This window comes from Volvox carteri, assembly GCF_000143455.1.
Source record: "Volvox carteri f. nagariensis unplaced genomic scaffold VOLCAscaffold_25, whole genome shotgun sequence".
Lineage (NCBI taxonomy): Eukaryota > Viridiplantae > Chlorophyta > Chlorophyceae > Chlamydomonadales > Volvocaceae > Volvox > Volvox carteri.
The window spans coordinates 883,855-908,520 of record NW_003307568.1 but is presented as its reverse complement, the minus strand read 5'-3'; the positions used below and the strand labels follow the sequence as shown (position 1 = coordinate 908,520).

General features: G+C 56.3%; 4 protein-coding genes across 4 annotated transcripts; 1 reads left to right on the top strand and 3 right to left on the bottom strand.

Annotated features, from left to right (window-relative positions):
• Positions 1 to 3,036: 3,036 nt before the first annotated feature.
• VOLCADRAFT_46722 (uncharacterized protein) lies at positions 3,037 to 3,988 on the bottom strand (the record flags this gene model as incomplete). The annotated part of the gene is made up of 4 exons (XM_002951652.1): positions 3,037 to 3,072; positions 3,221 to 3,313; positions 3,431 to 3,496; positions 3,842 to 3,988. Coding segments are annotated over 4 exons (342 nt in total), but the record flags the coding sequence as incomplete, so codon positions are not given.
• A 2,144-nt stretch (positions 3,989 to 6,132) lies between these two features.
• On the top strand, positions 6,133 to 11,658 carry VOLCADRAFT_121000 (uncharacterized protein). Its single transcript, XM_002951746.1, has 8 exons — positions 6,133 to 6,225; positions 6,722 to 7,291; positions 7,872 to 8,006; positions 8,765 to 9,025; positions 9,747 to 9,866; positions 10,223 to 10,321; positions 10,510 to 10,646; positions 11,199 to 11,658. The coding sequence occupies exons 2-8, from the start codon at positions 7,082 to 7,084 to the stop codon at positions 11,347 to 11,349; spliced, it is 1,113 nt and encodes a 370-aa protein (XP_002951792.1). The 5' UTR covers positions 6,133 to 6,225; positions 6,722 to 7,081; the 3' UTR covers positions 11,350 to 11,658.
• Positions 11,659 to 13,323: 1,665 nt separating this feature from the next.
• On the bottom strand, positions 13,324 to 18,566 carry VOLCADRAFT_92300 (uncharacterized protein; the record flags this gene model as incomplete). Its single annotated transcript, XM_002951651.1, has 9 exons — positions 13,324 to 13,462; positions 14,120 to 14,325; positions 14,766 to 14,912; positions 15,181 to 15,711; positions 16,432 to 16,482; positions 16,897 to 16,948; positions 17,204 to 17,261; positions 17,793 to 17,989; positions 18,556 to 18,566. The coding sequence occupies 9 exons, from the start codon at positions 18,564 to 18,566 to the stop codon at positions 13,324 to 13,326; spliced, it is 1,392 nt and encodes a 463-aa protein (XP_002951697.1).
• Positions 18,567 to 21,673: 3,107 nt separating this feature from the next.
• On the bottom strand, positions 21,674 to 23,102 carry VOLCADRAFT_92299 (uncharacterized protein; the record flags this gene model as incomplete). Its single annotated transcript, XM_002951650.1, has 2 exons — positions 21,674 to 22,722; positions 22,982 to 23,102. The coding sequence occupies 2 exons, from the start codon at positions 23,100 to 23,102 to the stop codon at positions 21,674 to 21,676; spliced, it is 1,170 nt and encodes a 389-aa protein (XP_002951696.1).
• Between the last annotated feature and the right edge of the window lie 1,564 nt (positions 23,103 to 24,666).

Below are 24,666 nucleotides of genomic sequence, written 5' to 3'. Positions count from 1 at the left end.
GGGGGAAAGGGAATTGTCGCTGCCTTACCTTAAAGCTGACGAGCCAGTCGATCTTGCATGTGGCCTCAGATCTCGCAGGTGCGAACAACGCCGCAACGGCGGCCTCCGTCGGCGCTGAAACCTCCACCTCGTCCATCCAGACGCCAGCGGCGGCGGCGGCGGCAGCCGCCTCCGCCACCTCCACCACCACCGCCATCCCGCTGCCACCACTGGGGCATCCCCGGGAGACGTCCTTTGGTGCTCCCGCAGCGGCGGCGGCCACGTCAGTAGCAGAGGCAGAGGAGGCAGAAGCAACGGAAGGAGTAGCAGCCGCTGCCACACGTTCCCAGTACGACCACATCGCGCTGTGCGCCGCGGCCACCGCTCGCATCCTCGACGGACCATCGTCGCCACCGTACGGCAGCGGAGACTGCTGTGGCAGTGGCGCCGGCGGTATGAGGTTGAAGTGCCGTAACGCCTGCAGAATGCCCCCTGCGCACGGCTCCGAAGCCTAAAAGGGAGGGAAGGGTGGCGGCGCCAAGCGGGCGTCTGAAGTACAAGATGGGCAACGTAGGAGACCCTATCAGCGTGACCCACATCACCAAGTTCTGGAGTAGCAGTGGCAGTGGCAATAGTCATAGCAGCCGGCCCCACAAGGGCTTCAGCACATCAATACACACGAGGGGTAACCCCGGAGCACTGAACTCCATTCCCCCGGCTGCAACGGTTTCGGTTGGGCAGTAACCACCCACCCACCATGAAACGGCATGCTGGTTCCACCGCTGGTTCAATCAGTCAGTTGGTTCTGGTAACCACGAAGTAAGGCTGTTTCACAACGCGCGAGTATACACATACATATATACATACAAACATGGATACAGAAATACGTACTTGCATACAATAATGCACGTAGGCCATGAATGTCACCTCCACACACCCGGGGAAACCACCGGGGGGCAAAGGTGTCGCTCAACTATCCGGTTTCCGTTTGCAGTGGCCCGACATTTCGGGACAAACGTGGGGAAGCCAACAGCCCACCCCGTGTAGTGCCCCCCGAGGGGGGGTAGACGAACCACTTGCGAGTGAAGCAAGCAGATACCAAGTTGGGGTGGGGGGGTGTTGAGGGCCCAAAGCCTCCGGGCTCTCACTCACTCCCTGGAGTAACAAACCACCACCGCCACCACCACCACCATCGCCACCACCAACAACACCAACACCACCATCGCCACCATCGCCACCACCACCACCATCGCCATCACCACCAACACCAACACCACCAACACCAACACCAGAAACAACAACAAAAGCGACCAAGAAATACCCAGCAATGGACTGACCCACGGGTCCGTCCACCTTTCACCCCCCGCCCATGTAGGTTCTCAATCTCACCTGGTAGATCAAGCAGCCGAGAGCTCCCGGGACCGCCTGCTGCTGCCGCGCGGCTTCTTCTTCTTCTTCTTTTTCTTTTTCGTTTTGCTGGAGCTGTCGCGCGTCATGTTTATCTTGCTCTTGTTGCTGCTGTTGCTGTCTTGTTGCGAAGTCCTTCAGTTCTGGGAAGGCGTTGGCGACCACGCAGCCCCACTGCACACCGGCCACCTGGAATAGCTCGACATCATTACCGCTGTCGCCACAAACCTGGGTGACGGTGGCGGTGTGGGTGGCGGTGTGGGTGCCACAGCCAGTGACGAACGCGGGCGCGGGAAAGAGATCGCAACTCTCTCAGGTAAAGGCAGGGGGGCCCTAAAGGCGCGGACAAAAGAATGGTAATCCGCACTCCCTTCTCCCCCCCACTTTCCCCCCAACCCCACCACCACCACCACCCCTACCACCCTTACCACCCAGCCCTCCGCCGAATACGTACTCTCTGTTGTATCACGTCTTTTTGCAGAAAAGAACCGATTGGCGGATGCTAAATCCCATGATACCCAGGATACTACACTTTCCAACACCGCAGAGCCGAGAGCCGCTCCCTCCATGTATCATCACTCCAGCACTGCCTTCTTGCAGCGAATGTGCACTCAGTCCATTAAAGCAATCCGCACTCTCCCACTCCCCACCCCAGGCACCGCACCACCCGCCGCACCACCGCACTCACAAGGACCCCCTCCCGGGGCCCGCGGCCCATCGCCCGCCGCATCCTCGACAGCAGGAAGCGCAGCGCCGCTCCCTTGCCCGCGCCTTCCGCTAGGAGGTCAACATCGCGACCGCCACTGTACACCACCTAGGGGTACGGCGGTGACGTGGGCGGTGCGGGAGTAGGGGTTGTGCGGGGTTGTGTGGGGAGGGAGTCGTACGCAAAGACGAGCAAAGAATACGACAAGAGGGGTGGTTCCGCCCTCTCCAGCGATAAAGAGGATGAGGGGGACGGGCGAACCCCCGGGGGCAGGTGAGGGTGCGGGAGGTCTTCCCCCATAGGGAGATTTACAGCCTGAGCCCCCACTGGAGCTTACTCGGTGACGGGACGTGGTGCGTTTGCCCCCCTCGTCCTCACCGCCCCCGTGACCCTCCTGGCGCTCACTTTGACACGTAGCCCCGCCTTGCGGAGGTCCTCCTGCCGACGGAGGTCCGACCCCCCGCAGCAGACCCGTGCAGAGGGGGGAGGGCGGGAGGGAGGGCGAGAAGGCGGGCGGGTGGTGTTCAGGAATACAGATATGGGTGCACCTCGGATGGGTGGCTTGGCCGCTTCTTCGTTGTGCAAGGGCGACCGAGCTTTGGAAGCAATTAAATGGGGAGGATCAGCAAACTGCTTCGGCTGTACTGCCGTACCGTACGGTAAAGCCCACTCGCTCGGCATGGGTCGTATGATATGAGCCCCACCTGGAGCAGTCGGAGCACCTCCAGGGGTTGCCGGTGCCGGGGGGGAGAGACGGCCGCCGCCGTTGTCGCAGCCGCCTCCAACGCTGTGGCGTCCTCCGGCGTCGCCGGCGCTGCAACTGCCGGTGCCCTGCCGGACTGCGCCACCGCCGGCGCAGCAGCAGCAGCCGCAGCTGCTGTCGTGCCTTTTATCGCCGCCGCCGCTGCCGCCGCCGAATCCTCCTCCCCGGGGTTTCCTAGGCAAAAGCTGAGCTTGTGACGTCGCTGCTCACTGTCCACCTGGCCGCGGAGAGCGGGGCATACAATCGTAGCATGCAGGTAACAGGGTAGTCTGTACGGCTTGTGTTGCTATGTCATACGGTACGTCGTATGTATGCCGTGTATCGTACAAGTGCAGGGCAAGTTCCTCCTCGTCTCACGCACGCACCTGCTTCCGGAGCTCTGGGAACCCGGCTGCAACCTGCAGTACGCGCTGCCTGTCCCAGCCCTGATCCAAAAGGGCCTCCCATTCGGCGTCGGGCTCGTACTTGTACCGCAGGGGGCGGCGGCGTTGGGGGACTGCAGCGGCGTCGGCGTCGGCGTCTGGGCCGCGGCGTCCGCCGTCGGGGACGCCGCCGCAGCCGTCGGGCTCCGCGACCAGGTAAAAGATTTCCGTACCAACGGAGCAAATGAGTACGGCGGGCGTGAGGAGCGGCGCCTCCTCCTGCGGCAAACCGCAGAGGAGGTGAGGTGGGGGAGGGAAGAATGGTGGGGGAGGGGAGAGGGGGAACGGAGGGGGGAGGGGTACAACAACAACCACAGACGCACCAGTGCCCTCAGGTTGTTGCTCCCACGTCTTTCAGAACCACCAACATCAACACGTAACGCAACCCCGTGGCATGAACACCACACACCGCCGCATGCCGTACACATTGCACCGCCAAAACAAGCTCAGGGCCTTTCATGCACAAATGATCCAGCGCACACAACCATGTCGTCGTACAACGCTCGAAGTACGCATCCCTGCCGTACATGCCCCCACTGTACCATGCCAGACAGCCAGACGTACCCATAGCTGGCGGTACAATGTTGGGGACCGCCCGGTGGAGTAGACGAGCAGGCTGTCGGAGGAAGCGTTCAGAGCCGTGTGCCATAACGCGTTGAAGGTCAGCAGGCGATGGTGGGTCGGGTCCTCGTTTTGGACCTGCGGCAGGTCGTGCACCGAGGGACACAGGTTCTTAGGAGCCGCTCCAAACGCAGGTCTTTTTTCTGCCTTTCTTTCTTTCGACCTTTGCCTGGCACTAAATTTCAACATGAAAAGATAATCTATATGTATACAATTTGTATATATAACATAATGTATACAAATTATGTATTACTTCATTTCAAATCCGTTTCCTCTAAATGGTAGTTATGTAAACACCCCGTTGTCTTTCTGTGTGAGAATTGAGAGACTCTTACAGCGAGACGCCCCTCTTTATTCCCCCTCCCCGGAGATTACAATAGCCAGGTGGGGCGGCAGGAGGTGGACTCAAGCCCTCTAGTCGCGGACAGCGGGACGGAATGAAAGCCACGATCGGTCAAGAAGGAACCACATTCGTTCTGCGACGACTGACCATGGTGTGGTCCTGATCAGGCAAGGGTTTGTTTCCCCCGGGGCGGCGGTAGGGCATCCCGGCGGTACGTAGTGTATGCCATGATCGGGACAGGCGCCGTTAGTGGGTTGTCGGTTAAAGGCGGTTTCCACCGTTTACAGGATGTTGGCCGTTGGTGATGCGTTGGCCGTTGCAAAAGTAGTTGTGGAGTAATTCCGCGGCAGTCCATTGGCAGCCGGCGGTCGGTTACGGAGTGGACGGTGTCGGGGATGATGACGTGTGTCATGGCGATGTGCCATGTAGGTGAGGGAGGTGAGGGAGGGGGATCCGCACGATTAGGGTAAGTGGGATAACGAACTCGCGCCCCAACCCCACTCCCATCCCCACGCCGCCGCACCCACTTCCCGGTGAGATGGACTGCATGCAAGGGTGCGACGTCCTCTCGTCAGTATCTATTCCAGCGGTTTGGTGCTTAAGTCTGCCCTCTAGATGGTGTTTCGTCCCTCCTTTTCCATCGATTGTACGTTCCCTACCTACCTACCTACCTATCTACCTACCTACCTACCTACCTACCTTCCTTCCCAACTGGATGTTTCAACCACCTCACTCACTGAGATCAGCCAACACTTCAACTCAGGCCTATTCACAGGGAAACGCAACGCAGTGCGTCTGTTGCGCCCTAGGGCCCTACACGCAGTCCTACACGCACCAAGTCGGACACCAGGACCAGTCGCGGTGGGTGAGTGTGGGACCAGAAGGGGAGCGCATTGGCACTGGTAGCGCTGCAATCGGGGCGTCCGACAGCTGCGGCGGATTGGGACTGCTGCGGGTCTGGGGCATTAATCTCCATGGCACCGCAACGCTGGGAATGATAAGCCAGTCGGTCTAACGAACTGGTGCCGTAAATAAAATAACTTTTCAGATGCTGCAAGAAATGGCGGCGTAGAGTGGCAGTCGGTGCGCGCCTGGATAGGGCTCGAATGACGCTCAGGAAACGCTTGGATAAAGATGCGCTGGAAACGTCACAAGAAGAATTCTTTCTTGTGGATGTCGAAAGTATAGTATAATGATGTGGCGCTGGGTTGCGGAATGGTAAAGGGATACAGGAGGAAGACTCCGTGTCCGTCCCGTGGGCCTGCAATATTGTAACTTGCAACCTGTAGCTATGACCCTCCGTAGTCGCTTCAATGCAGTACAAACTTCTGAGATTTGTTATCAGCGGTGTAAAATACGTCGATATGGCCCAACATTTGACATCGGTCGTGCTACTGTACCATTGTTATTGCGGCTGCAAACATCGTTCAAGATTTTGACATTCTTAACGATCGATTTTCAGGCGATAACTATATAGTTCCAGTTTTTACCTTGGTCAGGGCCATATCATGGCTCCACCAGCCAAGTCCCGGAAAGGAAAAAAAGCATGGAGAAAGAATATTGATGCCAGCGAGGTGGGTGACGTGCTTGAATTGGTTTGGAAATGGTTATCAGCCCTTGTTGCGTCGCATGCTGGCGGCGCTACTTGGTGTCGATTTCGATGGCAGAGGCTTTCACTCCATCCCACTGCTCATACGTAAAAATGACACAGTGGTTCACACATATACACCCGAACAACACTTTCGCCATGTGCAAAAGTCATGAAATTGTTCTTGCATGAGAGGCCGATGGCTACAGAGTTGCAGTTACCCCTTTGGACTCGGGTCGCTGAAGTCGCCTCCTTGCGCGATCTCGTTTCCCCTATTGACGCGGTGGTCTTTGTCTCGTGCAGGTTGAGGCGTTCCTCGAGGAGCAGACGTACCAGGAGCGCCGTGGCCCCGCGGCCAAGGAGCTTAAAGATGATCAGCTCTTCTTTCTGGATACGGTGAGAGCATGGGAGCGGGGTGCGGAGTCGGGGGTTCGCGTGGAGTCCGAAAGGGGAGAGGGAAGGGGAGCTTAGTCGTGCGGCTTGCGGCAAAGGTTTTACTTGCAGCGACAAGAGGCGACAGCTGGGCTAATGTAAGGGGGCTTGGATGATGGTGATGATGATGATAGTGATGATGATAGTGATTACTGCAACGTTTGCCTTAAGAAACCCCTATGAGAATCCAGAGCAGATACCGCTCCTAATGGTATAGCCGCAACTTAGCCCAGCCGCACCGAAACTCTCACACGTCTAATAAATTTATCTTAGTTACATTTCGCATTCATCGAGTCGCGTCCGCTGGCATTGGGCGGGATCCCCCGACATCTCTCCAGTTACCTGACCACACACGTTCATTCACCACCCATAAATTCGTCCACCCACCTAAACATATCCATTAAAACCAGTACGTGTCCATACGTTCAAAAAATGTCCGCCGCCGCTCCGAAACTGGCAGACCGCTGATGCCGACGGCGCAGCTGCAGTGGCCGACGGCAGGCGTCCGGCAAAGCGGCGGCGCGAAGAAGCCGCCGCCAAGCCCCTCCGCGCGCAGCAAATCATAGCGGAGGCGCACAAGGCTAAACCCCTGGCGTTGGCGCCGCCACCACGCAAGGCGGCGACCGCTGCGGGTGCTGCCACTACCAACCGCACCTCGGTCAAGACCGCCGTCACTAACGGCAAAACTCACACCGGCACCGGCAGGGGGTCCGTTGGTCTACACGCACTGGACATCTGGGGAGATGAGGACACGGGCTTGACGGCGGGTGCGGCGGCGAAGCAACAGCAGCAACCGCAACAACAAGAAGAGAAGGTGGAGATGAGGAAGAAGGTCGGGAAGAAGGAGCGGAAGGCGGCGGCGGCGGAATCGGAGGCAGCGGCAGCGGCGGCGGCGGCGGCAGTGCGCGCCATGGGTCCCTCGGTGAAGGCGCTGCGGAAGGCGGCGTCATCGCCGCCGCCGCCACGGGTGGCGGCCGTAGCGGTGGACATTCCGGGTTGCTCCTTCAACCCCGACGGGGAACAGCACCAGGTAGCCGGTAGCAGCGGGTGCAGTGGGGCCGTGCCCGTGTCCACGGAGGGTTGCCTTGTTAGGCGTCCCGCTGGCAGGCTGCCGTACACGGGGCAAAGGGGTAGACGGTGTGTTTCGGTGTGCCCGGAGGCTCTCCGGGGTGAGGGGGAGAAGCAGCTGACCGACGTGGTTTATCATCACGTGCATCTGACTTTTTTTTATTTAACTATTATTATTATTATTATTATTATTATTATTATTATTATTATTATTATTATTATTATTATTATTATTATTATTATTATTTGTAGGTTATCGTAGGACTCGTACCTGAACCTGATCTTGGACCTTGATCTGCATCCAGACCGTCCTGGCAGCTCCGGAGCCGCTGTCTCCAGTGCCTCCGGACCTCCTCGGGGGGCCCCTCCGCTTTCCCTCCCCTTTGCGCGTGTCGACAACGCAGCTCTGGTTGTCAATACCCCCCAGCCGCCGTGTCCGTGTAGTACCTGGGACCAGCCTCACGCAATACCACACACACACACACACATTCCCCCCTCCCGCCCCCCCCCCTTTCCCTCCGCGTCCCCCTCCCCCATCGAAGGACGCGCTGGCGGTGCTGGTGGCCTCGGAGATGCGGAAGCAGCTGCGGAGGGAGCTGCTGCCGAGTGCCCCGCCGGAGGAGGTGGAGGCGGACGGGGGAGAGGGCCGACCGCTTACGGAGCTGGAGGCGCTGCAGGTGGGTCCGGGGCGGGGCGGGATCAGGTGGGGGCGAGTGTGGTGGTGGTGGCGGTGGGGGTGGGGGTGATGCAACGGACAAAGAGTTAACTTCGGACTTTCAAAGGGGGCCCCAAAGGGGGGGGGTTGCACTTTGGATGGAAGATACATCTATCTGACAGATCGCTCAGTATATTTTCTGAAGTGACGTCACACGACATCATGCGGCACCCAGCTAACGTGTACAAGCGGGGTCACAAGCGGGGTCACAAGCGGGGGTTAGGGTTGTAAGTTACAGGGATTTTGTTTAGATCAGGTCGAAGAAGGGTGCAGGTGTGGGTGTGGAGGGAGAGAGGGATGTCGTCTCGATTATTGGTTCAATCGATACGCGCACCAACATGGAGTTGTGAAGGCTTTTTGTTTCCGTTTTTCTTCTGTCGCGAAGGTCTCCCTGTCCTTGGAAGTTGACTCTGGTTGACTCTCGTGGGGGGGAGGTTTGGTTTCGGAGCTGTTATGCCTTATGGCCATATATGCAAGGCGTTTCCCGCCTTCTCCTCCCCCCCCCGCTTTTTGAGCGTGATCAACTCTTTTTTGGGCAAAGCTTCAGTTCTTTGAGCTACACACGACCATGACGGCGCAGTTTTTTTTAAACAAAAGAGGATGTTAAAAAGGAGAACCCTAAGACCTGTTTCCGCAGGACATCAGATTATGGATGTAAGTTTGCTACTTAGACTGCAGGTATCGTAAAACTGTTTGGTGCAATTTTCTGTGTTGCCGCAGGTGGAGGCTGCTTCTAGCGGCGACGAGGAGGAGGAGGAGGAGGAGGCGGCGAAGACGAAGGCGGGGAAGGCCGTGCTGGCAGCAGCGGCTGCGGACCCGAATGCGATCGCGCTGGCGGCTGAGGGGGAGAGCGACGGCGGAGGCGAGGACGGAGGCGAGGGCGGGGGAGGTGCGGAGAATGGCGGCGCTGGCGGTGCGGGTGTGCTCGGGAAGCGGAGCAGGAAGTCCGAGAAGAAAAGCCGCAAGGACCGAAACAAGGAGGTGAGGGGAGGGGAGGAAAGGGAGGGGGAAGGAAGGGAAGGGGTAGGAAAGGGAGGGGGAAGGAAGGGGAGGAGAAGAGGGCCTTTCTTCTTTCAGGACGAGTTCGTTCTCGTTCCCGTGGTTTTGCCACCTGTGGGAAAAGGCGCGAAAATAGAGGTCCTGACACCGCCAGACGGGGACCGCAGGACACCTGTACGGTATTACCGTACGAGCTTACCGTACACACACCCGGGTTGTCGTATTCTACACCTGACTTAGCGATGCAGCCTGGACTGTCTGGAGCACATCACTTCCCTCCAGGGCCTTCTTCTGGACCCCACCTGACGGTACTGCCCCTCCAAAGGGGGGAGGAGGAGGGGGGGGTGGACTGATGTCGATGGGGGGGTTGAGGGTGAGGGGTGAGGTTGAAAGTACGGCGTAATCCCTCCCCAGTTGTAGCGCTTGCTTACCTGCGATTTTCCCCTCTGTGTTTTGCGGCGATTGCGGCTGCCCCCCTCTCTCCCTCCCCCCTCAACACACACACACACACACGCACGCACACACGCACGCACGCACACGCACACGCACGCGCACACGCGCCGGGGACTTGGGACTTTAACGCAGGACTGATTCTCCCCCTCCGCCGCCTCCTGCTCCATGCAATTCGTTGGTCAATCGTGCAACTTGAGCACACACAAGTACCCCTACTACTACTGCTGTTTCCGCTGCTGCTGCCCGTCAGGCTCGTCGTAAAGCCGCCGAGGCCGAGGCTGAGGAGCGGCGGAGGCTGAAGGCTCAGCGGCGGCAGCTGCAGTCGCTGCAGGAGGTGGAGGCCGAGCTGGAGGAGGAGCGGCAGGACAAGGTGTGTATGTATGTATGTGTGTATGTGTCAGGGGGGTCCTAGGGTGTTGTGGCGGGGTTTGGGCAGGGTGGGTGGCGTCTGGACATCTCACTCGCAGCTCACAGATCTCAAGCTCATGGCGGTGGTGTGTATCCACCTCCTCCCCCCTAAGTCCGGGGGAGAGAGGGGCCCTTAACCGGTAACCGCAGCAGCATACGGAGACCCGGGACCAACGTTCCCGTTGATAACAGGTCCATGAACCCACGGCTATCCTACCCCCAACCAAAACACACACACACACACGCACACACACACACACACACACACACACACACACACACACACACACACACACACACGCCCGCGCCCCCCTGCAGGAGGTCCGGCGGCTCCGGAGGGCGGTCATGCTCCAGGAGCGTGCGGCGGTGCAGCCCCCTCGGCTGGGTAAACTCAAGTTCGAGCCGCCGTCGGTGCAGGTGGGTAGTGCGTGTGTGTGTGTGTGTGTGCGTGCGTGCGAGTATCAGTTGTTGTTGTCATTGCTGCTATGTCTGTGTTGTTGCTATTATAGCGTCGGTGTTTTTACGGCCTTGAGCATACGCGTGCCCCCTTCCGGCACCGGCGTTTGTGATCCGTTTTGCTTCTCTTCTCGTATTCTTCGGTCCAGGTCCTAACCAGTGATGAGAAGACTGGCAGTTTGCGGCGGGTGGTTCCCTGCGCCATGTTGGCTGCGGACCGCTTCAAGAGCCTGCAGCAGCGGGGCCTGCTGGAGCCCAGGAGGCCGCAGCCGTTCAAGGAGAGGAGGTACGGGACGGAGGGCACCGGGGGCTCTGTTTGCGGGGGGGGAGGGAGAAGAGAAAGGAGTGACGATGTGTATGTGGGAGGCGGTGTCGAACGGGGGCGAGGGGGCTGCTGGCTGGGGGCTGGGGGGATCGAGTGGCTAATGGGAGGGTGCTGGTGGTGCCGGTGCTGTAACAGCGGAGGCGGCAGCGGCAGGACTTGAAGCAGACGCTTGGGCAGCAGGCGGGGGGGTGCTCATCAAGGTCCCATCACCATCATCATCATCAACATCATCATCATCATCATCATCATCATCATCATCGTCATCATCATCATCGACGTCAACATTAATTTAAAGGGGCCCCGTCTCGACCGTTGAATGACTTTGCCCGCTGCCTCTACCGGTAGTCGTATTACTCGGTGGGAGCTGCAACTCTCATGTACGGCATATGCATTGTGTCGCGCTTTTCGTAGAGTTGATGGTTACATCGCTTCTGTCTTGATGCTTGCCGTTAACTGCTGCGGTTTGTCTGTCTGTCGTCTGTCTGTCGTCTGTCTGTCGCTGTGTACCCGCAGGCGCAAAGTCACGTACGAGAAGGGCGCCCGCTCCGAGCTCGCGGCGGCGGCCTCCTCGGAGGTCCGGGACCTGGCCCTCCGGAACAAGAAGGCGAGGCGGCAGGCCAAGGCGGCGGCAACCAGGGCCGGCGGCGAGGATGACTGGCTGTGAGGCTCCTGAATAAAGGTTCCTGAATGCATGGCGACTAGGTCTAGGACCCACGGGTCGGGCAGGGGTCGGTCACTAGGGCGTATCGCTTTCCGGCTGTCTCGGCTGTCGGCATGCAGATGAAGCCGCGCAGGTTATGTAGAAGGGGAGGGGAATGTGGGATTCGGAATCGACTGCTCTGGGTGTTCCGGCATGAAACAGTTTGCAGTATACTAGGCTATCAGAGCTTTGCTTCCTCTCTAGTGGGGGAGATGGACGGAGGGGTATATACCCCCGGAGTGAGCAGCTAGGATGTACGAACGTATGTACGTCCAGTGTTTTTTAAAAGTGGTTACTAGTGACCAAGTGGTTACTGAGAAAATAATTCCCTTCCAGAAGGTGGTCGGTCACTAGGAAATGTTTCGAGTCACCTGCCAGTGTTATACATAACCAGGTGGTCGCCGGGAAATTGGGGGCCACAGACCCCCGCAGTGACCATCATATCCCTGTAAATAAACAACCAAAATATAAGCGTCGTCTTGGCTGTTCAAAGCCGTGAATAAGCGTTGTGAAGTTGGACCTTCGGATGCAAGGTTCTAATGTCTCCTGTCCAGCATACTCGCTGGGAAAACCCCCACAGTAACCACTTGGTCACGAAACATTTACCACGGTGGAAAAGTTTTAAAAACACTGTGTACGTCCTTATCTGTTTAGTGGATGTACGGTGGCGGGAACGTTGCACAAAAGACCCTACATAAAAGGTATGGCAGAGATATAACAGGAGATCCAACACCCCCAAAACAATTACATACCGGAACGACACACACGGGGATCTCCTGTTATTTACCTCTGCCATACCTTTTATATGTATTTCCCTGTTCTACAACAATTCAGACATTTCCCCGTTTTCTGTCTTTTGCGCTTTCGAGTCTTTGCATGCCGCAGTGCACTGCTGTTGCCTGCTGCCGACCGCTAGTGCCATGTCTTCTTGAAATTTCGGGGGGAGAAGTGCGGGTGTTTTTATGTAGTGGTAAGTTGGCAGTGGCGCACACGTATGCATGCAGACATACACACGCACATATGGAATTCAAGAAATCAACTTTACAGCATTACTGATAAACTACCATTGCCATGACAACAACAGCAACAACCAACGCACAGATCAACGATGCAATCCATCCTTGACCGCTTCACGTCACCTCTCCTGCGGCTGCTGGATTGCGCTAACCACCAGACGGCATATACGGATGCTGCACAGTCCCTCTTACACCAGTTCATCATGCCAACATATCTTCCGTCAGATAAACAACACCTGGAAAGAAAGCTCCATATGCGCTAATACTGCAAGGCCCGCAGCCCGGGCCGGAGGCATTATCGGTCGTGTTGCGGACTCCACCGCCCGCACGCCACTGCAGCCACCGTAACTTGCGGCGCCGCCTGTGCCGATCTGGCGTTACTACTACTAGAGCACCCACGAGTGAGAGCAACATCCAAAAACAAGAATGGCGTCCTGAAAGCTGGTGAGTAAGCTCCAATCCTTGTACCGCAAAGTACACCAGCCGATTACTTCTCCTCGTTCCGCATCTTTTCCTCATTCGCCCCCGCCGTTACTGCACCGCGTTACCGCATGGGCTGCCCCCTAACCCCCGTAATAAAACAAATATCCTCGACATACGTCATCCATGTTACTTGTCACGTCACTACTTAGGGCTCTCAATGCAAAACGAATAATGCTGCGGGTGCCGAAACAGCAAATCCGAGGTCGTTGAAAATTTGGAACAAATATTTTTGTACACACACATTGTACTACCCGTACAGCTCCCTAAACGCTCTTGGGCCCTCTCCATGATGCTTCCTTCAGCAGTGCACCCACAATTCATCTCTCGCTATGTACGACAAAAATTACCATGGTTTGCAATGCGGGTGGCGCTGCACGCGGCTACTGCCTCGAGCTGTGATGCAGTTTCCCAACAAGTGGTCGTCGGCCTGTCCTTGAAGTCAAGGATCGTTCACAATGGACTTGGGGTCGAAGTAATGGTTGAGCAGGAAATGTGCGAGGACCCAGGAAAAGGGCGTCAGGCAGCGTGTGTACAAACTGACGGGATAACCCACAGCCCCCAAGTGCTCCTTCACAAACCTGAAGAGACATATCGGCACGCACGGGTAAGTACGACAGGTAAGTACGACAGGCAAGTACGACGGGAACAAGTACTAACCGGAGCTCATCAGATGCAATGAGCAGCCAGGCGCATATAGCGGGCGGGGGGTCATTGTGAATGCAGATTGGGACGGGATTTGTTCGGGGTTGTAGGATTGGAGCATGTATGTGTGTGTGTGTGTGTGTGTTTGTGTGGTCCAGGGAAGACCGTCCAAGGTCCGTCAGATCAATCAGGTAGGCGGGGAGGCCTTTGCTACAACATATTTATGCATGATTGTTCCCTGAAAGGGTCACGGCGGTCCTGAGCGGGTTTTCCTGTCCCTGCAACGGCCATCCCTGTGCCATGTGGCCGCACAACATGGTGGGGACGATACTCACAATCGCGACCCTGCCCCTCCTGTTACCCCTGCCCCCTTTCCCTAACACCATCCTGGCCCCAAAGCAAGCCGCAACACGGCTTACAAACCAAGTTATAGATTGAAACTGCCTGCCCCTGTGCCCTGCCCTGCGCTCCCAACACGGCCTAGTGGACCCTGCTGTTGGAATCCTTGGTGCCCTGCGCAGCCGTCGATAGCCCACCATCATCCAAGCCCACCCCGCTGAAGCTCAAAAACAAATCGCACGCACGCAACACACCTTCTTCCCGGGCCCAGGTCCAGCCAGTCGAGAAGACCCACGTTAGCTCCCAGCAGTAGAGGCGGTGGAGGCGGCAGCAGAGGGGCCGAGCCAGGCGGCGTCCAAGCACCAGTCGATGCGGCGGTGGCAGTGACCGCCTTTACGTTCCTCCTCTGCCGGACGGCCTCGTTGTGAGCAATCGCTGCTTGCAGTCCGACAGACAGCACCTGGACAGCCCGCGAGGGCGCCGGCCCGGTGACCACAGGGCGAGACACCCAAATCTGAAAACAAAATGCCCCCCAGCTATTCGTGGCAGCATCGCGGTGCATGAACAGATCTATACAAAAAGAGCAGGTGAACATCGTAACCTAGCATTACACCTCTAGGACAACTCAGGGCAGGAGCTCATCGTACGGAGAGGAGGGGAAAAGCGGATTGAGAAAGAGGCACCAGCCCCAGTAGACTCGGTAGCAGGCGTTATTATACATATATGTATCACTGCTACGACCAGGACAGCGGTCGAAGGGAAAGGCAACAATCGAACTAAAACACGCTTCATTTGCTGACGAGGACAACGTCGTCAGGTCAGCCGCATCTGCTCGTCCCATATGTACGGACAAAAAACTCACCCTCAGCGCTGCATCGTAGGCCGGCAGTAACCACGCACCTGGAACAAGCAACAAGATTGCCGTACAAGTGGGCTGTCGTACTGCATGCCCGTGTACAGTATCTGCAAGCTCTCCCGCTGCGGCAACAGCAGCCCCATAGCCAGGATGGGGCCGCAGTTTGAGCTGCCCTCGCGGACCACCACCGCCTGCGTAGTTGTAACGTACCAAATGCCGTACAAGTAGCGAGAACTTTCACCGGAACGGCAAACTCCATTTATAGCGCAATCTTGCACCAGTCAACCCAGTTCAATGAGATTTCACGTTACAAGTCATGATTTGCGGATCCATTGGCGCACTGATAAGGAAGTCGCAGGGATCAGGGATGCACTTTACCCTCATTGTGTCGTACTCATCCTCTTACCGTACCAACAAACAACTCCGTTATCTCACATGTATATTAGGCGCCTCCCGCACCAGTCGCTCGAACTGCTCCCGGCGGCACTCGGTGAAGCCGTTGCGCGCGCCTGTCTGTTCGTACAGGCGCCACAGCTGGTCCAATAGCGCCTCCGCCTCAGCGACAGACCCAAGGGTCACAAACCTCAGCTGTGGAGGAGCGCAATCGTCCGGGTTGCTGGCGGATCGCTTCTTGCCGTGCTTCAGCGGCTTGGGGGTTTGCTGCTGCTGCTGCTGCTGCTGCTGCTGCTGTCGGGCCGGCGTTGGCGATGAAGCTGTTGGTGTAGGGCTCCGCGACAGCTCTAACTCCAGGTCATTGTCCTGACAAGGACACGGCTGGGTCAATTCCTTGACGATTCGCCCATTTGTCATTGAAGGTTCATGCGACAGCGCCGATGCCGTCGATGTTGAGGCTGCTGACCTAGACCACAGGTGAAAGCAGCTAGCCCAGCCCCCGCTTGACGTCTGCTGAGGCCGCTGAGCGAAGGCTTGCGGTCCCAACCGCACTACCTGGCACATCAGCTTGCCCTCCGCCTCGAAGGAATGGAACACCTGAGGTGCGAACGTTCGCGACAATGCAAGTGAGGGCGGGGGTGAAGGGGGTAGGATGGTACACCGCCGCGACAGAGCATGGCATGTCGCACGCATACACACGCGCGCAGACACTTCCCTTGACCACATGTTCCGGTAAAGATACAGAAAAAGTATCACCCTCGACAGGTTTCGCCAGGCTCTAACAAATAACACAGGCACGCACGTCATCTTTTCCTTATTTGTAAAAAGTGGTGCGTGCCTTCGTCCGTGTCTTGATGTTCCATCGGTCCGCCCGTCGACGGAGTGATGCCAGGTAGTCATGCCAGCTGGACAGCCCTCGGAGGTCGGTCTGTGGGCGGTCGGGAGAGGACCGGTCCGGGAGGGGGCGCAGGACCACCACTATCATAAAGATGGGCAGCAGCTGGAAAGTTTGGAACCAACATGCTCTGTCAGGGGTCGCGAGGTTAACAAAGAGGAGCCGAAGGCGAACCCGTACCCAGGAGGTGGGCGCCCCATCCAGGGTAACAGGGGTAACAACGTAACAGAGGTTTCCCATTTTCCTGTGTGAGACGACAACACCCAGAGGGAGAGGAAAAGCACGAGGTCGCACGCGCGCACATTGGGAACTGCTTGGAAAAAGGATTCTTCTACCAACAAGACGACCTGACGAGCAACCCAACCCCTCCAGAAATGTGAGAGGTGGGGGGCCCCCTAGCTTTTATGATGTTCCGGACTGACTTTGAAGATTTCGAACAGCGGCCTTTCGTCAAAGCCTTCCGTGGGCTTCGCCTGCCCCGGCGAGTCGAACACGATCAGGAGCGGGAGGACCAGACGCCACCGCCGCAGCACGCCGCTACGCCAGCCCTGGTGCCGTACCGTTCCGTACACAAGAGCAAACAATATCATCATGCAGACCGGTTCCCCTCTGGCGGGCGGATTGGAAGAGTCTGATCTCCTGCCTGGGTTTGCAATAATGCTGGGCTACAGAAATCATGTCGATGAGCGCACCATATGAAAGCGCAATTCGACAAGACAGCAATGGTACGGCGGATAGTCAGTCTCACGTTCAACGCCCTTGGCGCTCTTCCCTTTTCTACATACACAATAAACACATAATACACACACAATACACACAGTTACACATTGAACAGAATACGTTGCCTTGCCTATTTGCTCTTTACGCCTTTCACACCCTCCACGCACCTCCAACCCCAGCGACGGCGCATTGCTGGGCCTGGCGACCACATAAAAGCTCCTCCAGCCCAGCAGGAGTCGCAGCAGGTGCGGCAGGGCAGGAAAATACTGCACCAGGCCTACTCGCCGCCACAGCAGCAACCTGAGAGTCAGTCACAAATTCATGCTCAGTCATCCCACCCACCTCACGCGTACACAATTCTGCATAACACACCCGCGCATGCGACAATTCAGCACTCCCCTTAAAGCCACCCAACAACCCGCAGATGCCATCCAGCATTTTACAGCAGGGCGGGAGGCCTGTTCACAAACTTACTCGGGTTCTTCTTGGGAGAGGACGGCCCGGGGGGCAGCTTCTCGCCCGCTAACTTCGCCTTAGGGAGTGTGAGTGCACGAGAGAACAATTTAATCAATAGATATTTTAGTGGTTAAAAGTGCAGCGTCGAAGATGAATGAAGCCTGTTTAGGCCCGCCGAGGGGTCCATACGGGTGGGTAAGGTGGAACCACCCGAGTTGTTCCTCGTGACAACAACCATGATGATGGTGTCGCAGCTGATCATCGCCGGGCTAGTAATCTAGTAGGCTTATACCGGTGACGCTGTTGCAGTTCAATCCTAAACCCAAACACAGCTCCAACATAGCATCTCAAACCGCACACGCGCCACACCACCGCGGGGCCCGGCCGCGTCCGGCCCCGTACCACAATCCGCACCCGCTAGCTTATCCCCGTCGTTGTAATCATTACCACCATCAACATCATTTCGTTTTCATCACCGCTGCCATAATCAATTATTACACCAGCAGACCGACAAAGCGTACTCGCGGGAAATGCCACGAATGCATGGGGATGGAATCTCCTCACCCACCAGCACCCACCACCACCATAACTACCCACGCCAACTCACCCCTCGTTCGCAAGCAGTTCTCCAAATCCGCTGACCCCGCCCCACTGAGGCTCACGCTGCTTGCGCTGCCGTAGGTACTGCTAAAGCTGTTGACGCTGCTGCTGCCCTCACCCCTGGCCTCCGCGTCACTCGAATTGCCATTGCTGCTGCCGGTGTTCGGGTTCGTGGCCTTGGTAGCTGGCGACTCACCCGTGCGCCTGGGGCGGCCTAGGGGGGGGGAAGCAGCGACAGAGCTCGGAGGGCGCTCCAGGCCCGGTTGTAATACGGGACCAGCACGAATATGGGTGAAGAGGGACTTCAGCCAGCAGGGCAGAGCTGTTGGAGACCCCGATGACATGGGGCTTGTCTTTTCTGTGGCTACCTCTGGCGTGCACGTGTGCATGCTGCTGGTGCTGGGTACGATGCTGCTGCTACTGCTGTGTTACTGCAAGTGCTACCGGAGAAAAGGGGAAGGTGCTGCAAGCGGAAAACGACGGATAGGACCGTATGCTGGATGCGGGGATGGAGAGGATGATGTATATGTGGCTGTGTTGCGCTGCGGCCAAACGTTATGCGTCCGATCCGTGTATAATACAAGGGGAGATTGCGTGTAAACCCTGAAGGGAGTGCACGTCGCGATGTGCACAACGAGCCTGTGTTCAGACCTTCATGGCATTCACTCGGTGGCAAGCGTGCCTGTAGTCCTTCATGTTGCTTATGACGCGATCAGCAAACAGCGTGAGAACTCATAAGCTGCCATTCTCCTTGAAAGGTTTCACCGCACCTGCCCCTCATTCGTGTACGGGTGGCCGCCACATGACGAGCATCAATAAGTCTGTAACGCAACCGTCAAGTGAGGAGCAGGAAATGCTCAGGAAGGAATGGTGGGTCCAAGGCGCCAACAGCCCTCAGAAACCTGACCCAAGTCAACGTCAGTTTGAAAGGCCCCAAGGTATGCCAGCCACAGCTTTTCCCTTTCAATGGGCGACACCTCTCAAACCGCACGCAAGTGGGACAGTCTCACTTTATATGCGTTTCCTGTCAGTGCTAGGTTCGTTAGTAGATGAAATGTAGCTCGGTCGGTATAAGTTCGAAAGTATGCGGGGCCGAGGAGCCGTGGACGCACGAACCACGTCGCCGCCTATCTGCGTGCCTTCATGCCGCATCCCGACCTTAGTTACAAGTTAACCGCAATTCCGGGGGAACACCCGTACAAGCCGGGGAAGCCCATGGATGGTCAATAGCCATTATTGTGGCGCCAATCGAGTGCGAACGTTTTGACGTCCTGCCCCGCTCGGCTCGCGTGAGCGCGATGTGCCTGTTGGTCTCCTCAGCAGACCTCCGAGAGAAATGTAGCCACAGCTTTAAGGGGGACTTTCGCCGTAGTGGTGCGCATTACGCGCCCCCAGAAGCCAATGTCCCTCTCCCCCGCCTGCTAACTAGAGAGCCCTCTCAGGGTGGGCAATTTAAGACATACAGCTCATCCTTGATTACTCCGCAGTCACAAAGCCAGCGGTAGGTGCGCCCGGCACCTCTCGCGGGAATGAGGCCATTAGTTAATTTTTACCACAGTCCCCGACAACCCAATCTGAAACGCCTGAGCACCTGATGCAATGGCCTATATAGGCAACACAGCCCCGGTGCGAGCGAGCCGCCGCACCCGTGCTCCTTTACCACCAGGAGATGCCCTCATCTTGTACTGATACCGCCAAAACCCCGTGCTAGGGTGCTAACACTCGTTCACCTTGTATCGAGCCGCTTAGCGCCAAAATACAGCAATGCAGCCGGCAAGAGATAAAAAAACCTTTCCAAGATTGAGACGAGTACTTGAGCCGGACACGCAGGTCCAAAGCTGGGTAATTCGCGACGAATCCCCACCCACCCGAACTTGTGTTATGTCGGGGCCTACTCGTATTTGATTCGCAGTTGTCAGGCCAGCATGATCCCAGCGGAATAAACGTTTGCAAGTACTAGTGGTTTGATTCATGCTCGGCGCGCATTGTAAGTCATAAAAGCCCTACTGTCCTTGATGACCCTCAATGATGGGTCACATCCATCCCCCCTCCTTTTCCCTCCTCTCCTATCTCCCAAGCACCGAAAACGGTGAGGAGCACCAATGGATAGCCGTATTAGATTTAATGATAACGAGCGGCTGTTATTTGGTAGACCTGTATTTGCAGACCAAATAAAGACATCCAGACAGCATGTGTTCTCCGATCCTGGTATGTCGTAACGGGCAATAGACGGTCGGTTGGATAAGTTGAGGTAATTGTTGCCTATGGGGTTTGCCAACTCCTCCACAAAGAGCCTGGTGATGAGACGCACTCGGAAGACCTCCCAGAAGTGGGCTGTGGAGGGTGTGGAGCGATTCATAGGGCTACAACAAAGAGAGTTACAAGAATGCTCGATCGCTTCAATCGAGACGTGTACATCCCTCCATTACAAGTCGAAGGACGTCTGGAGGGTCACAGGACTACAGCCAATGCAGCTCACCAGTGCTTAAAGGTAAGTTTCTCAGACCTACGGAAAAGTGACGAGGTCGCAATCGAAGAAGTCGGTCGCACACGCTCAGGCTGTCACTCGCTCTCTTCCCCTCGCAGCGACGTCGCCCCTCAACGCGCCAACAACATCCCGCCCCGAGAAAACAAACAAAAGCCATTTCACAATCAACAAGTGATACTTCACAACGAACAACCCTTAACTTGGATCGAAGACTATCACTCTGCGCACCATGCATCGAAAATGCGCACGCCTGTGCAATAAATAAACTCTGGGCGCAAAGCAAATAGACGGCCAAAGAAAGCAACACGCGACAAGTGACACTAATGCAGGTGCCACAGGCTGGCACCGAAAATACCAGTTAGGCATCACCTTATTGAGGAAATCATTTTCGTTCTTGCATTACGCTCCGCGCTTTGCTGTTTGCCACGCAAAGTTGTCATGCCCCTTGCTCTCCACAGACACCCACATGGCAGTGCATAAAAATGAAGTTGATAGCTCGCTTGTAGCAGCCGCCGCCGCTACAGTTATGAAACTCCACGTAGCCAACCGCACGCAAGCAGCAGTCGCAACAGCCTTCAGATGTTGCTGTAATTCCGACACGCAACAACAAGGACGGCCAGCAACCTGATGCACACACACACAACAAATGCGACAAAAACAGCGACACAGACTGCGCTGCACGACTCAGTAATGGCCGAGCAGCCCCTGCAGCGACACGGTCTTTTGGCAGTAGAGGCGTTCGAATTTCAGATTCAAATCCGAAACACTCATCCAGCAGCGACTACACAACCGCACCGTTCGGGAAGCAGCAGAACGCTATATCCATCAAACCGCAAATGAGCTAAATACCGGCGCCAAAATTGCTCATCTTGCATTACTAGACTTGTGTCAAATAACGACAAATTACAACAGGCGTCGAATTGCGACATATTCGTGCTGCCGATTAGTGTGCGACGCCGGCAGCACGAACCGGCTTTCCCCACCCTTTGGATTCGGGGGCCATTATTCTGCATCCTCCCCTGCGCGACCGCTTCAAGAACAGAACACCAAAACGAAGTCACCCTGTAGCCACAACCTGGCCCAGCTACGGTCGCGTCTAGAGGCTCGCTAACCGCAGAGGGCACCTTCACACCAACGAGCTGTGCATTAACATGTCACCCCCTTTTCATTGCAAACGACCGCAAGGCGCAGCAGCTCTCATCAACCCGACGTCTTGTCTCACAGCAATCACAGCACAACGGATCAGAACCGTAACACCAAACAGACAACGAACAACGATTTATCCTAAGGCCCCGCATTCTATATGAGCACCCCAAGCCAGTGCTTACAACAAATTCAGCCAAATGGATCAAAATGACTTCAGGCTACAACAGTCTCGTCCCCATACAGACGACGCCACCTCAGCACGCCTCTACGGTTGCCATCGGCCTCACAATGTACACCTGCGGCAGCATCTTACACGCCGCCGACGACAGCTTCAAGTTACAACCGTTTCCACCACCGCACTTGAGGCACGCCACGCAGGCCGCAGCCCGGTGATGCACCAGAGAAACCACCAAGTTGCTGGCTCCGGAACCTGCACTGCCGTTACAGACTTTCCTGCGAATCGGCACGGAAGCCTCCAAGCTGTCATCACCGCAGATATCGGCGGCATAAGCAGTTGTGGTGGCCTCGGCGGCAGGGCTGTTCACAGTCGCACTGGACAGCGGCTGCTGGGTTGCCTGATGGGGGTCGTGCAGATTCAGAAAGTAGCGCTGCCAATGAGCCGCCGCCTTGGCTTGCACATCGCGGGATAGGTTTGTAGCAGAGACGAGTTGCTCTGTAAGGGCTGATCGCGCCATAGGGCGACAGGATGGTGACATGGTGGATGCAGAGCGGGCGGCAGGGGGCGCAGCTTGGCAGGGCGCGTTGGCGGGGAATGTGGGCGCCGGGGCAGTGAAGCCGGTGACCACGCTGTGGGGCTTGAACTGCGACCTGCAGGAGGTGCGACCGGCAGTGGTGCAGGTGGCAGTGGTGGTTGTGTCGCTGCCGCAAACACCCGAGGATGAGCCGTTGGAGCTTGCCATTTCGCTGTTAGCGCCTGTCAGCGAGGGCCAGCTCTGAATGGAGGTGGGGGAGGTGGACAGAGCGTCGCCATGTACGCTGCTGCGCAGAGCAGGGTGCAGGTTCCCCAAGGACGGCGGTGTGAAGACCGAGTCGGAGAAGCGTCGCGGCAGCCATTTGCTCAGAAGAGCCTGCTTGCTGCGCCAGGGCGGCAGGTCGATGCCCAAGACGGAGGCTTCTTGCAGCAGCGTGCCGGTGAGGAGACAGACGAGAGCATTGACAGTGCCGATTGTGCCGACAAAGCACACCGGCAGGTTAGCAACAGCTGCACAGTAAGCGCTGTTTTGGGGCATGCCAGCGACCTTGAACTGCTCCCGAAAGAAAGGGTCGACAATCACGCATAGTCCTGCAAGGGAGCGTAAAATGAGAGGTTAGCTTCAGAGAGGTGAAGCCGAGTAGGATTAACTTTTTACAAATTGATTGCGTGCAAAAGACATGGCGATCCTAGGTGACGTGGAGGGACACGCACACGTGCTACCAACAGTACAGACGTTTTTGCACAAGGGTAAAGAAACATCTCCTGTCTTAAAACAACAGAATTTTTGTAGGGACGACTGGCAAAGCTTGCAACTGGCACCGTACGCTTCGGCGCTCGACGGACTTACCCGACGAACCTTCCTGGCAAATGAGGAAGGAATGCCGAAGCGTAGAGAGGTAATCCGGGGAGTCCAGACCAACTCCAAGGCCGGAGCGAAGGGTGACCAGAAGACCGTCGTCGGCGAGCATCTCAGCTAGCGACTGCAATGAAGTACTTGTGCATGGTGTCGCAGATAATGCCTTCCGCAAAGACACATGAACACGTTCCAGAGCAGCAAGAACTCCTGGTGACAAAGCTGTCCGCGTTGAAACTGGCTGCGAGCAGAGAAGCGGGCCATCGACATCAAAGGGAATGCAGCGCACGGTGTGTGCGCAGCCAAGACGCTTGCGTAATACTAACCTGCCCATTCCGTCGCTCGTGAAGCCGGGAAGAATCTTTGGGAGACATGGTGTGCATCAGGAATAAGTCCTCGCAGACAGTTAAAGCGTATCAACAGAAGAAGCGGTTAAATGAACTCCAAAAGGTACACTCAGATGTATAGCATGTATGCATTATGAATAGAATGCCTCACAGCGTCCTATATCCGTGGGCGACTGTCTGTGCAGGGACGCAGTGCGTGCTGCCATGTGCTGACAGAGCCGTTCATGTGAATGTACGACTGTCCATGTGCGAAGGCTTGTGAGTACCCTAAGGTGAAGAGAACATGGATAATATTGAAACTGTGCATAAAACCTTTTTGCTTGTCTCATAAGCAACGTTCCAGTAATCCTGTAGCTAGGGTGGCCACACTGCTGTTGTTGTCACAAGATTGCGAGTATAAATCACGGAGTTGCATTAAATACCGTTTTTTAACCTGACAGCAAGGGACAGGCCCTTGAACACATGCATCTTCAGTGTTCACATCTGAAGTGGTAACCGTACGTCAGATATTTCAACGCAATCACCCTTCCGAGAGGAGTTTTAGAAGTTTCGCCTACATTATGCATGTTTTATTAATTATCCCGTGCTGTCACTGTACCCATGACTTACCTGGTGTTTTCAGCTCGTGTTCTGTGCGTCGTCTGTCTTTGCTGGGACCCTAGGCTCATGCAGCTTACAGCAACGCACGTCTTGAATTTTCACAACTCCAAGGCTTTGAGTACCGGAAATCATTATGTTTCACCTCCACGGGGCTAGCTTCAGAAATGGCAGGCGTCAAACAGCGTACTTTCCAAAGACTAGTGCGGTTATTTGCAAAGATTTGTCTGGTGGATTTTCAGCAGGTATTCTGCCAGGATACGTATAGATGACAAGGGTTTGCTTCCTGCACTGGCTAGGTTGGCACGTGGCTTCAGGACTACGCTATCAATTTTGCTTTACGCACTAAGAGGACTCCTTATCTTGCTTTTCGTCTTGAGGACAGGTCAGCTATTAGTATCCTCTCGCAGCAGCTCGCTAAGGAAGAGCCCTGACCTGCCATTAGTTGCACGTGCGGTTTCGAGAAGGACTGTTGCCGTTTGAGGTATTCCTGAAGAACATTCATGCGATTTGCAGGTATACCAATAGCAACAGCCTTTCGCAGTCCGTCCTGCGCATTTGCAAACGCACGTAGCCTCTTCCTTAGGTATAAGCGATGAAGCAGGGCATGCGCACAGGACAGAAGCCGACGCTGTGGGTCTCTTCAGCAAGGTGGGATCAATCCTGATGGAGCCATTTTGAGGCCGCAGGTTAGCCAAGGGAGGTAGCTGTCCGCTGAGGTCAGCTGACTGCTCG